Here is a 13,247-nt window from a genome sequence, read left to right on the forward strand (position 1 = left end):
TGCTGCTAAATTTTATTTGCTTTTTTTTTTACTTGAATGCCATTGCTTAAATTGATATAATTTATCTTTTGACATTTAATCTTCTGAGTTCATAAACATTGTTTAATATAACCGCTGTTCATATTTTTTATACAAAGTTCAGAATCAAGATAAATTTATTACTCTTATGTTTCTTATGATATCTGAGATAATGCTGCAAAATGTATTTTTTCTTTACCTTGAATGTCATTGCTCTATTTTATTTTTTATATTTTGATATTTCATATTTTGTTAATTTTGCTGTTCATATGTTCATTTATTAGTGTGTTATATGATTAGAATGTTGTCCCGGTTTTAAAATAAAGCACATCAATGATATTTGAGAATGTATTTTCCCATTACAGGAAAAGTATCGAAAAAGTATTGAAATCGCAATTCTTGACTAGGTATCGGTATCAAAACAATAATTTTGGTATCGTGACAACACTACCTGGCATACAGTTTTGTTCAAAATAATAGCAGTACAATGTGACTAACCAGAATAATCAAGGTTTTTAGTATATTTTTTATTGCTACGTGGCAAACAAGTTACCAGTAGGTTCAGTAGATTGTCAGAAAACAAACAAGACCCAGCATTCATGATATGCACGCTCTTAAGGCTGTGCAATTGGGCAATTAGTTGAAAGGGGTGTGTTCAAAAAAATAGCAGTGTCTACCTTTGACTGTACAAACTCAAAACTATTTTGTACAAACATTTTTTTTTTCTGGGATTTAGCAATCCTGTGAATCACTAAACTAATATTTAGTTGTATGACCACAGTTTTTTAAAACTGCTTGACATCTGTGTGGCATGGAGTCAACCAACTTGTGGCACCTCTCAGCTGTTATTCCACTCCATGATTCTTTAACAACATTCCACAATTCATTCACATTTCTTGGTTTTGCTTCAGAAACAGCATTTTTGATATCACCCCACAAGTTCTCAATTGGATTAAGGTCTGGAGATTGGGCTGGCCACTCCATAACATTAATTTTGTTGGTTTGGAACCAAGACTTTGCCCGTTTACTAGTGTGTTTTGGGTCATTGTCTTGTTGAAACAACCATTTCAAGGGCATGCCCTCTTCAGCATAGGGCAACATGACCTCTTCAAGTATTTTAACATATGCAAACTGATCCATGATCCCTGGTATGCGATAAATAGGCCCAACACCATAGTAGGAGAAACATGCCCATATCATGATGCTTGCACCTCCATGCTTCACTGTCTTCACTGTGTACTGTGGCTTGAATTCAGAGTTTGGGGGTCGTCTCACAAACTGCCTGTGGCCCTTGGACCCAAAAAGAACAATTTTACTCTCATCAGTCCACAAAATGTTCCTCCATTTCTCTTTAGGCCAGTTGATGTGTTCTTTGGCAAATTGTAACCTCTTCTGCACATGCCTTTTTTTTAACAGAGGGACTTTGCGGGGGATTCTTGAAAATAGATTAGCTTCACACAGACGTCTTCTAACTGTCACAGTACTTACAGGTAACTCCAGACTGTCTTTGATCATCCTGGAGGTGATCATTGGCTGAGCCTTTGCCATTCTGGTTATTCTTCTATCCATTTTGATGGTTGTCTTCCGTTTTCTTCCACGTCTCTCTGGTTTTGCTCTCCATTTTAAGGCATTGGAGATCATTTTAGCTGAACAGCCTATCATTTTTTGCACCTCTTTATAGGTTTTCCCCTCTCTAATCAACTTTTTAATCAAAGTACGCTGTTCTTCTGAACAATGTCTTGAACGACCCATTTTCCTCAGCTTTCAAATGCATGTTCAACAAGTGTTGGCTTCATCCTTAAATAGGGGCCACCTGATTCACACCTGTTTCTTCACAAAATTGATGACCTCAGTGATTGAATGCCACACTGCTATTTTTTTGAACACACCCCTTTCAACTAATTCAACTAATTGCCCAATTGCACAGCCTTAAGAGCGTGCATATCATGAATGCTGGGTCTCATTTGTTTTCTGAGAATCTACTGAACCTACTGGTAACTTGTTTGCCACGTAGCAATAAAAAAATATACGAAAAACCTTGATTATTCTGGTTAGTCACATTGTACTGCTATTATTTTGAACAATACTGTATACCGCAAAATGGTTCTCATTTGTGTTTGAATATGATTCGCCCATGAGTGAACGTCATGATTCAGTTCCCCCGAGAAGAGAAGACAAAAATGCAGAAGACCTGAGTTGTGTGGGAGCACTTTAAATTGAGTGAGGACAAGACAAAGGCAGTGTGTCAAATATGCAATTCGAAACTGGCCTTCCACAACAGCATATCAAGCAAGTTCTGTAAGAAGTATGCCTAAAGTATATTGTTGGTGTAAAAAAATAAAAATAAACTACTTTTATTCTTCCCTCCATGTTAATCAGTAATTGTACAAATGATAAAAATGTGCACTTAATTTGCTCGGAATATACTTGCGAATACTGCAGTCATAAAAAAAAAGTACAGTAGCCCAGCCTAATAATAATTTTTCTATATTAAAATTATTGCTCTTAACAAATGTGTGTGTTTTGTATCACTAGTGCAGTATCCGTTCTCTGAGCATTTAAGCCCTGTCTGCGCGAGGCACGCCGTTTCATGCTTGCGCTGTTCTGTAGTTTATTCAAAGTTTATTCATTCTGAACATGTCCCGTGTCCATAATGCATCAAAATGTGCCCTCCCTTGGGTCAGCAGCAACACACCCGCCACATGTGAAATCGATTGGGTGAACGGTTCTTGACATAATAAAAATGCAAACAGACAAACAGACAGAGATTCCTGCCTTTATTACATTGTGTCTACACTGGACATGACAGTTGTTATGTCGCACTGCAACAGCTAAAGTCTGTCTACACTGAACGTGACAAAGCGACCGTTGAAAATCATTTGAATTTTATGTCATAAATAGAATGCGCCATATCGGGTGTAGACACGGTGTTGAGAGAAGAATGTGTTCGGCCCACTGATCTATATATATGACTGGATCGCTCACCGCATTCTAAACTGCCAGTGAAGCCACCGGAAGTGTTCGATCCACCATCTTATTAATCCCTACCAGCAGAGAGACCATTGAGTCACATGCAAACCGCTGACCTAAAATCACCCGTTTTGAAGCAAATCAGGATTAGTTATGTTATGTGTATGTAAATTAATGTTTACTTCAGATGTTATTTGCAGTGTTCTTTTTGGGCAGGATAAGCAATATATTTAAATCGTTTAGGTGGGTGTGTCTGCTGTGCACTGACGATGCAACACAAAATATTTCTGTATGACTATAATTGTTCCGGAATTATTAAAGTTGAACGTATTAATATCAGAAATGGATTTGAATATATTTCAACGAATAATACAATTATGTTGTTAATATTGCTCTATAATAAATAAAGCTTTATGTCTTTAAATCCGTACTGTATATGGTCAATTATTTCTCTGAATAAATTCAGATTTCAGAACGAGCACTTTGTCGTTTGTTATATATGTTGAAGTCGTGTCCATCTAATGTTTATCATGTTCATGTTGTTCGCTACTGTAATGAACGTAGCTAATATTGAATAATTATGGGAAATTCCCGACATTTAAAAAATAGCCGTTTACATGCCTAGGGTGTTTGCATTGTAAGAATGTACAGAGATAATTCAGATTTATAAACACTGACTTGTTAGGTGATATTTTCTCATTAAAATCATACAGTTTCCTATTAATTCAATAGAACGTTTTCGCACACTAGGGATTACCAATATGGCGGCTCCGTGGCTTCACTTTCATGACGTCATGAGCAATCCAGTTCTATTCTATAGATCAGTGGTTCGGCCTCCTCCCTCTAAAGCTTAGAATATTCTGTGTTGATTACTGCTAAAGCTTCAAAGCTCAAAAAATGGTATTCGTACCATCTTTACTGAATTCCACTGACAGGAATGTTCTTCCAGGACTAACAGAAGTTGTTAAGGAACATATCGTACTTGGCAATTTAATACCTAGCAGGGCCAACACAATCTACACCGCACAACTCTGCATTTTCATTCTTTTTGCATGTTTGTTGTGTAAATACTTTGATTCACAAATCCATTTCACTCATCTACAACCAAAATCAGCATAGTCAATGCCAAAAAAGTCCTTGAAAAGATTCCTACCAGCTAAGTTGTTTTGGATAAACACATCTGCTGAGTGACTCCTTATCGACTAGCATGCAGTATTGTAACTTTTGTGCAGTGTCTGAAAATTGTGATTTCAGGTGATGTACATTCACCTTTTCCCTGTTCGTGGATCACTGTCACTGCTTTGAGTTTAAAGGGCAAAGTGGGGGAGGGAGTCCTTCTCTCGGCACTAAAGTCCTCTTGTTCATTGCACGCTTCTCATTCACATTAGTGGAGCAGCCAGTTCCCAGCTGCCCATTAGCTGTGTGACAGATCTGTAATAAACACAGCCTGTCACCTCTGAAGCCTGCTGCACATTTCCTGGGTAATATATAACCTCCCCAATACACATACCCATCCCCCACCAAAAGACTCAATAGACCTGAAACCCGATTTCTGTCGAGCATCCCAGCAGCTGCTGAAGCAAGAAATTCCACCGCACCCAGATAGCCCTGGAAAATACATGAATATAAAAAAGGACTCCATGAATAAATCAAAACCTCTCTTTTTACTCAACCTATGGAAGAGAATGAAAAAAGGCAGTGGAGAAATGAATGGGAAAAAAAAAACAAGAAAAAAAAGAGTACTGCAGGGAGAAAAAGAAAGGGCGATAAGAGTAGAAAGCTGTCAAAAAGCTCATGGCCTCAGGTTACTGTAGTATGATTTTGGGTAATTTTGCACACTTTTCTACACCGAGTGTGTGGGACAATCTGGCAGAATGGATTTAAATATGGTAAAAAGTGTTAAAGGGGCTGAGAGATCTAAGTAGGAAGAATGTTTTACATGACAAAAAAAAAAAAGTGTCATACCAACATTATCAATGATATAGCGACACGATGGCGTATGGTGGATATACATTTCCTAGCGCGCACAACAGCAACAACACAAACCCAATAGGTGTGTTTGACTAGAAGCAGCGCTGTGCATTCTGATCGGTGTATTTCAACCAACTAGACCAGCGTAAAAAGACGGCCTGTGCATCATCACGAAAGCTTATCAATTGCATGTGTTTAAAACATTGCCAATTTAAACATTCAAATCAGTTTAAAGAATTCAAACATAAGACGCAGAAAAACTCAACTGTGAGTTCGTACAGTATGCATGCAGAAATCTACAGCGCTTAAACATCAAATTGAGTTTTGTCTCTTCTTGCTCTAGAAATGACAAATGAAACAATAACTCTAAAGTGTGAAAGTCAGTAGCCTATATTTTTGTGGTATCAACATTTGTAGATAAAGTTGCCCTTAAACGGCATGAAAAAATTTAAACTAACTATGGTTGTCGTTTTACATTCTGGTCAGACAATCTCCTCCTGGTTTAAGTGGACAGTTCTTGCCAGAATAAACTGCCAAGTGAACCAGACATCATGCCAATAGTCAGAAGCCAGGCTATACATTTTTTTTTTTTTTTACTGTTTATTAAAATAAAGCTTATTTTAATACAGTACAGTTGGTTAATCCAGACAAGTGTAAAGTGGTTTCCTTTAAGGAAATAAACAGATCATCTACTTCAAGTCTGTCCTTTGGCAAAGCATTTCAGCACAGCATGCTAGAAGCTGGGATGCATATTATTAATTCATGCAGCTTGCAAGGCACACTTGTTTGGATTTTGAAGCTGTATTGATTCGAAAAAAGCAAGGAGAGAGAGAGAAAACCTTTGGCCTTTAAAAGGCTAGCATGTAACTGAATCACTGATGAGTGCTTGCAATATTCACACAAGGCTGAAGCCGCTCGTCAGGATATCTCCGATAGCTCCATATAGCAAAGATGACCTTCAGTGCAGAGATGAAATGACAGGATAAAAGATTCCAGTGCCTGCTGAACAGAAACCTCAGCACCCGCACAGTTTCTAATATGGTCATTTTAATCAGCGAATGGAAATTTTGTTGTAATGGAACAACAGAGTCCAAATTTCCCACATCTAAATGTCAGCAATTCCATCAACAATGAGGGGTAGATGGATGGTGTTCTATTATACAAGTCAGTTTTCTCTAATAGCGTTGTTCTCTGAGACCGCAAGCATCTTTATGTGATTGCTCATCCATATATCAATTAGCTGTTGGGATGATAGGGTAAAGACGTGCAGGAGAAAATGGCTAGTTCAACAAGGTTATTTACACTGTGCGGTCTTGTATAATATCTCGTTTTGGCATGTAAGTCTTTTTAATACTTAAATTCAGCTGTGATTTGCATTTGAAATTTAGATTTTTTTGTTTTTGTTTTATTATGTTTTATATTAACTTTTCCGGCTCACAGGCCTTCTTCGGTGTGTCAGGACAAAAGGTGTGACACCTTGACCCTAACGTTGGATAAACCGTGGAAGACACGGGGGAGGTAAAGGGCAGGACATCTCTGTGGTGACTTCTTACTCTTCACTGCTCTCTCAGCTTATCAGTCCATATCTCCTCCCCCATTCACCCCGTGAGGAGTTCACAGAGTTCAGCTCTCCTGAGAGCTCTGGCAGCTTAGGAGAGAATGAAAATGAATGGGAAACGGTGGCTAGACACAAGGTCAAAATGGATATAAAAATCTCCATTACGATATGAAAAGCTGGTGGAGGAAGGAGGGAGCTTTGAATGTCAGAGGATTGCTTTTGAGGGCCTGGTTTTGTGCTTCCTTTATGTGAATACAAAAGACCCCGAAACCGTAAGTCACCAATGCTCTTGTAAAAGCAATCACCAATGCTTGTCAGAGACGCTTTCCACCTGAGAAATCAGGCATTTACTATCATTGAAGTTACATAATTAATTGATTAATTTTTATCTGAGAAGCTAAGCAGGTTAAACAAAAAAAAGAATGTGTAAATGTGATTAAGGAGGAACCGTCACGCAGATACTATGCAAGTGTGAAATACTTCCAGTCTGTACTGTGAAATAACACCAGTGTTGACAGTCGAGCTGCTGTGAAGAATGACTGGGAAAATGGCACTAAACAACATTAGTTAAGAGCGGAGATTTCCTGTGAACATTACTGTAGATCAAAAGCAATGCATACATATAGGCGTATTTGCAGGTCCAAACTGATGTTTCTATTCTAATAAAGGTCTTTTTTATGCTGTCTGGTGACAAAACTTGGATCATGTGACTGGAACAAGGAGGGCCATCGTTCTTAGAAGAAAGTTCACATTCATCCGTTAGCAATCCTATTCATCTCAATGGCACTTGCAGGACCTCCCAGAAGTCAGCACCATGTGACTTATCCCGCTGAAGTTGGTCGATGGCACACAAGAACGTGCACAGAGTAAATCCTTCAACAGCTTCTGAGCTGTGATGGCAAATCCAGGGAAAATGATCAGCTGGAGTAGCTGTTCAGACCAACAATTATTTGTAATTATTTGTTAATAACCTTCTTCAATCAAACAATTTTAAACAATAAATTTCCACAGTACTACCATGGGTTTTCCATGGTATATTTGTATGGTTGTCTTTCCAAACTAATGCAAATCGAATACGCTACCATTATTAATGGTGTTGCCTAAAGATGTGATCCGTGATGGGAAAATAGGTCTGCATAAATCAAATGAATGAACGCCTTGATCATAACCAAAGGGAACTGAAGATAAATGATGATAGTGAGGACAACAATAAGCATTAACTAATAAGAACAACCAGCACAATACATGAAAAGAATTATCTTGTGTGTTCCAGGGAAGTTTCACCACCAACACTGTACATCAAAGAGTAAACAAACATCCACAAAAGTGATTATGAAAATAATAATAATATGAAAACCCTGCAACACAGGTTACAGCAATAGATGATGTGCAACATCACAGCTCGGTTTCAGAACATAGTGAGCTGCCTCAATGCCTACTGTCTAGATGGGCACAAGTAGTTTCACACTGGACAATCATTTTTTTTTGAGTTTGGCATTATCAAGTTGCTACACTAACATCATGATACTGATGTCATGGAAATATTATTTAAAATCATTACTGCCCTTGCCTCGGCTAACAAATTTATATATTCCCAAGGTTTGGTGCAATGCACTGTTGAATATATATGACTAATATATAGTACTGTGTAAAAGTATATTCACAAAAACATTTGTTTTAAAATATTTTGTTTAGTGTGACAAAATGGCTTTTGCAAATATTGTATACATGCCTGGATGTAATTAAACATCTTTAAATCTAATTTTTGTAAGCATCTTAGAATTTGGTTCAAAAGTATCTTATTGGGAAGCATAATGACGTTGCCTACCTTTGTGTGTGTAGTGGCCTATATTATCCTTAAAATTGCTGCCCCCATAGGCTGCTCACTAGGTTTATTGCACATGTCTGAATGTGCATCTGAGAGTGTAAAAAGAGTCAGGCACATGAAGAGAGGCAGAAGGGACTTACAAATCTTGTGTTTCCCTTTCATGGGAAATTTCACCAACAACTCCTGGGGGTTGGAACAAATGAAGACAAATGGAGAAGTCGACTCCTCACTGATCTTGGGATACTGAAAAGAGAGAGAGGAAACAATGAGCTGATTTCAGTCACTTGGTTACCATGCACAGAAAGCACAGCGGCTTTGAAAGGCTTCTTTTCCTAGTAATTGATAGGAAGCACACAGGAGAGGCGAAATTGACTGGCACTTTCATAACAAAGGTGACATCTATCTAATCTGTCGGGGGAAGGCACAGGTCATCTTATTTCCTCCCGACCATCAGAGAGTCGTATGATTGTATCACGGCATTGGAGAAGCACAAGCTTTTCACAACACTATTTCCTCCCCCCACACCAACACTAAAAGAGAGCTTGACACAATCAGGGCTTTTAAGAGCGCTGCAGATATGAGGTCCCTCTGCATACTTGAGTTGCCTCGCAGGAGATGTGGATAAATTCAGTCACTGCTAGGTTTCCTTACACTCGTGTTGTGATACGCCCACATATCTGATTGAAATGCTTGTTGGGAAATGTCGCTTCAAGATCAGCAGATGAAAGGTTGAACATTTTACTTCTAACTCAAACATTATAGTATATAAGGTTAAAATATAGAAATGCATACCAACATTAAATATTTAATAAAATAGGTGGGAAAAATATGCAAGTGGTCAACAATTCTTTTTGGCTTTTCGAAGCATTTTTATAACCTTTCATAAGTTCAATTAAACAGTGTGACAAATAAAAGGACAAATGGATACCTAAACCTTATGTTGTTCATTTCAAAGGGCATGCATTTACTAAAACTCTACTGCAACATTTCAAAAGAACATGGTCCATATCCATATACCAAAATGGACATAATGTGTAAAATGCCCTTATCATAATTCTTTTTATAAATACATAAGTAAATAATAATAATAAAAAAAAAAAAAAAAAAACTTGATACTTTAGACTCCATTTGGGTATCAGAATATATCAGTGTAAAATCTGGGTTGCTGAGTAAAACCAGTTAAGAACCACTGGGTAAAACAAGCACACAGACAGCCATTACACACATTACAGTAATATAATTCTTGGAAACCCTGAACGCATAAAACAGAACAGCTGCAACATCAGACGCAGCAGTTGTTGGTGTGCAGAAATGAAGTCAATATTGATAATAATCTTTAATCGACGTCAGTGTTTTTGAACCTGGCTTCTAACACTGTGGATGCAAAATCTCCACCTTGACTCTAACGTCAAGAAACTAATGGCTTATTTGAAAATACAATAAATAATTTACTGTTTATTGTGGGAAACTGGTGTCTCTACAAATAGCAAAACTGTTTGCTTAACTACATTTCTCAGTGAGCTCGCATAGTTGCTGTTTTTGTAATCATGCAGCTTCTCAGTAGCAAAGCTATTTTATTGATTAGCAGCAGCTGTCTCGCATTATAATTTAATGTTGTGCCTCTTTTGGAGATTCTTTGTTTCTTTGTTGGCTAAATCATGTATTAAAACCAATTAGAACAGTACCGGTTGACAATTTTTTTTTACATTTACTATTTATAAAACAAATATTAAGTTGCTTCAATGTAACAAGCTTATTTACCATAAAGCTTGCAGTGTAACTAACTGCTTTCTTCAAAGGATAACTTTCACCTTATTTTGCCTTTTTCTGTATCAATACTGCAGCCAATACACCTGAAATATAAAAATCAGACTTACCGCTCATTGCAGAGAACATTTAAAATCAACACGAAACCCATTTTACTTACAGAATATTTTATTTAATTCCGAAATGGTACGTTCATGAAGTAAATAAATGGTAGGATTTTTATCTACGTGGAGCCAACTGAAATTTGTAAACAAGGTGCTCTATAATGGAATAGAGCAAGGTCAAATAAGAATTTGAGAAAATAGCATCTAAAAAGTTTACTATTAAATTAATTTGTATTTGTTTTTCTATTAGTTAACATTATGCAACAGCCTGCATGGCCTAAATGACATAAGCGGAAACACAAAGATATGACTCTGCAATATGATAATATATATCATGGTGATAATATAAATTATCTATCATCAGAGATTGTGCTATATTTTTTATATTGAGCAAATGGAAATAAATTTGAGGCATGGCTGATGTTAAAAATGGTTAAGCACAATGAGCAGCAAAAAAGAGAACTCAACATGGACATCGTCCTGTTGGCATCGGCCAACAAAAAAAATTCAAAATCACTCCAAAACCCATTAGTGAATGAAATCGGTTGGGAAAGAAAGCAAATGTGTCAATACATTGGATCTTTGCATTCAGTCTTAATGTGACAGCTGCCTAACATACCTGCTGCTGTCTGTGTCATTAATCGTAAATCACACAACAAAAGAAAAACAGAAAATAATTTAACTTTGCTTTATCATGAATCTGTAAATTTAATGCAATAAAATGGAAATGTATATGTATAATACATATATATGCATGTGTTTATTCAATAGTACCTGATCACTGTTACTGTAAAACTGACACCAATGTTTATTTGATTTTTATAATTAATTTAAATAGGTTTTTGTCCTACTGTGCTTCTTAGTTCTTATTTTTGATGACAAAAACAAAACAAACAACAACAGCAAGAATTGTGGAATAAAATGTGTTTAGGAAGGGGAGTGAATTATAGAGATAATTTCTTGTTTTCTTTGGAAAAATGTGCACTGAGAAATTGTGCACAATGAAACCTGGAACATGTATTTAAAAAATGTAAATAGCTTCAATTTTGATTTCTTGCTGAAATGTCAGACAAAATTATATTTTTTGAAGAATTTTAATGGGATAAATAACTGCAGAGTGCAAAGATTAAGCATGTGGGCTAAGACTCATTTAAAAGGATGACAGATTGCCTGATGGTCTGGTGGGAGGATTACTGAACAAAAGACTAACAGCACTATTTCTTAATAGCTTCCTTGAATGCTCTGCCTCAGTCTTCTTATTTGTAAGACACCCTTCATAAAGCCTCTATATGTATCTCAAACTAAACAGTGAATAAAATGCAATAGAGGATTTTCTTTATTTTACAACGGAACTAATCTCAAATTCAAGCTAACTGCCTTAACAAAAGAAGCCTATAGACACAATGGAAGGTATATATATATGGCTAATGTTCTGAATCTAATAATCCTGATCAAAGAATGAACTCAAAAACATTTCCCTTTCATCGTTCCATGGTTAATTAGGATTTAATGCTCCTGAACTGAACTGGCCAGCTCTCCCCTCCCCCGCATGACAGTTTCAATACCTGACTAATTGAATAGGCATGTCACATTCATATCCATCCACTGAACAAGAGCTTAGAATCAAAAGCTTCAGCTGTATCATTGAGATAAGATACAATCTGAACATCAGTCATTAAAGTAATATTGTGGGTTAAATTTACCTTAAGCTCTATGGACGCAGGAGTAGCTTGCTATTCATTAGAAAGTATTGTTGGCTTGCTCTGTTGCTCTTCCGTTTTGGAAGTCTTGGTTTAAAGCAGAAATTAAGCTTGAATTTTTGCTTTTATGTTCACTATGTAAGGTGAATGAATTTGTGGTTATGCAATATTCATTTTTATGTGTGGAGATTGCCAATGACATTAGTGTGTGGCAGGACTAGCTGTTAAAATATGGCAAATGGTGACAGTGTTTAAGAAACCTGTTTGGATTGGAAACTGTCATTATAATTGCAATTAAAAAAATATATCAGCTTTTAAGGAATTCTGTTATCATTTACCAACCCTCAAAATTCCATAAGTCTGTGCACCATATTATAAGTCAGTATTACCCTTCTAATGCTAAATAATGGATTTGTATGAGAAACAGACCAAAATTTCAAGTGGTTATTCACTGAAAGTCTCAACCTTTCTTAAAGCATTCATGACTTTCACAATGTTCTTGTCTCAAGTTGAATGCAAAGTCGTAATTTCATTTAATCGGTTAATCCGCTTTATGAAACTGGCATGAATGATTTATTCACCAATCTAACAAATCTATTTCTCAAGTTTCTCATGTCACTGACCAACTAACAGCTCATTGGATTGGAAAATTGTCTGAGAATAATTACTTTATTTTTGGTTTATCACACAAAGCTATTGTATAGCTTCGGAAGACTGGGAACATCGATACTTCCACAATACTTTTTTCTCCTTGTATACTTGCCTATTTTGAAGCTTAAAAGCTCCAGTCCCTATTCATTGTCATTGCATGGAAAAGAGTGAAAGTCAATGAAACACAATGAAAGTCACATAAAAAAACAAAACAAAAGGTGAACGAATAACAACTGAATTTTTATTTTGGTGACCTACTGATTTAAGTGAAACAATCAAAAGTGTGACAGTAGCATATTTCCATGCTTTTTGGTTTTGGACGATTGTCTGCTACTGTAAGCTTCCAATGCAAGGAGTATTATTGTGCACACATTTTCTCTGCTTTTAAATATTGAAGAATGAGTTGATGGTACCTGTTGCGGCAACTGACATCATGCCACAAATGCGTTTAACTAAGCTTAAAATGCATTGAACCCACAAAAACTCCTTTAAAACGGAAAACATCATCCAAAAGCCCTTCACTGTAGCACATTTAAGACAGCTCACACCATGTCTACATGTCTTCCAAAACACTCATCCAGTGGAGTGCAAAATGTGTGCACAGCCACAACTATGCTGACAGGGTGCCAGATAAGTGGAAAGACTTTATTTTTCTCTAGGCTGGGATCCTGCCAGTGTGT

General features: G+C 36.6%; 1 protein-coding gene across 1 annotated transcript in view; it reads right to left on the reverse strand.

The window, feature by feature from the left end:
• The window catches only part of trip4 (thyroid hormone receptor interactor 4), a 74,843-nt gene that overhangs the window by 23,179 nt on the left and 38,417 nt on the right, over window positions 1-13,247 (reverse strand). Inside the window, exon 12 of the mRNA XM_052601156.1 lies at window positions 8,486-8,588. Coding sequence (XP_052457116.1) covers window positions 8,486-8,588 — 103 coding nt within the window. The remainder of the gene's footprint in view (window positions 1-8,485; window positions 8,589-13,247) is intronic.

The sequence above is a fragment of the Carassius gibelio genome, chromosome A7 (genome assembly GCF_023724105.1).
Source record: "Carassius gibelio isolate Cgi1373 ecotype wild population from Czech Republic chromosome A7, carGib1.2-hapl.c, whole genome shotgun sequence".
Taxonomy (NCBI): domain Eukaryota; kingdom Metazoa; phylum Chordata; class Actinopteri; order Cypriniformes; family Cyprinidae; genus Carassius; species Carassius gibelio.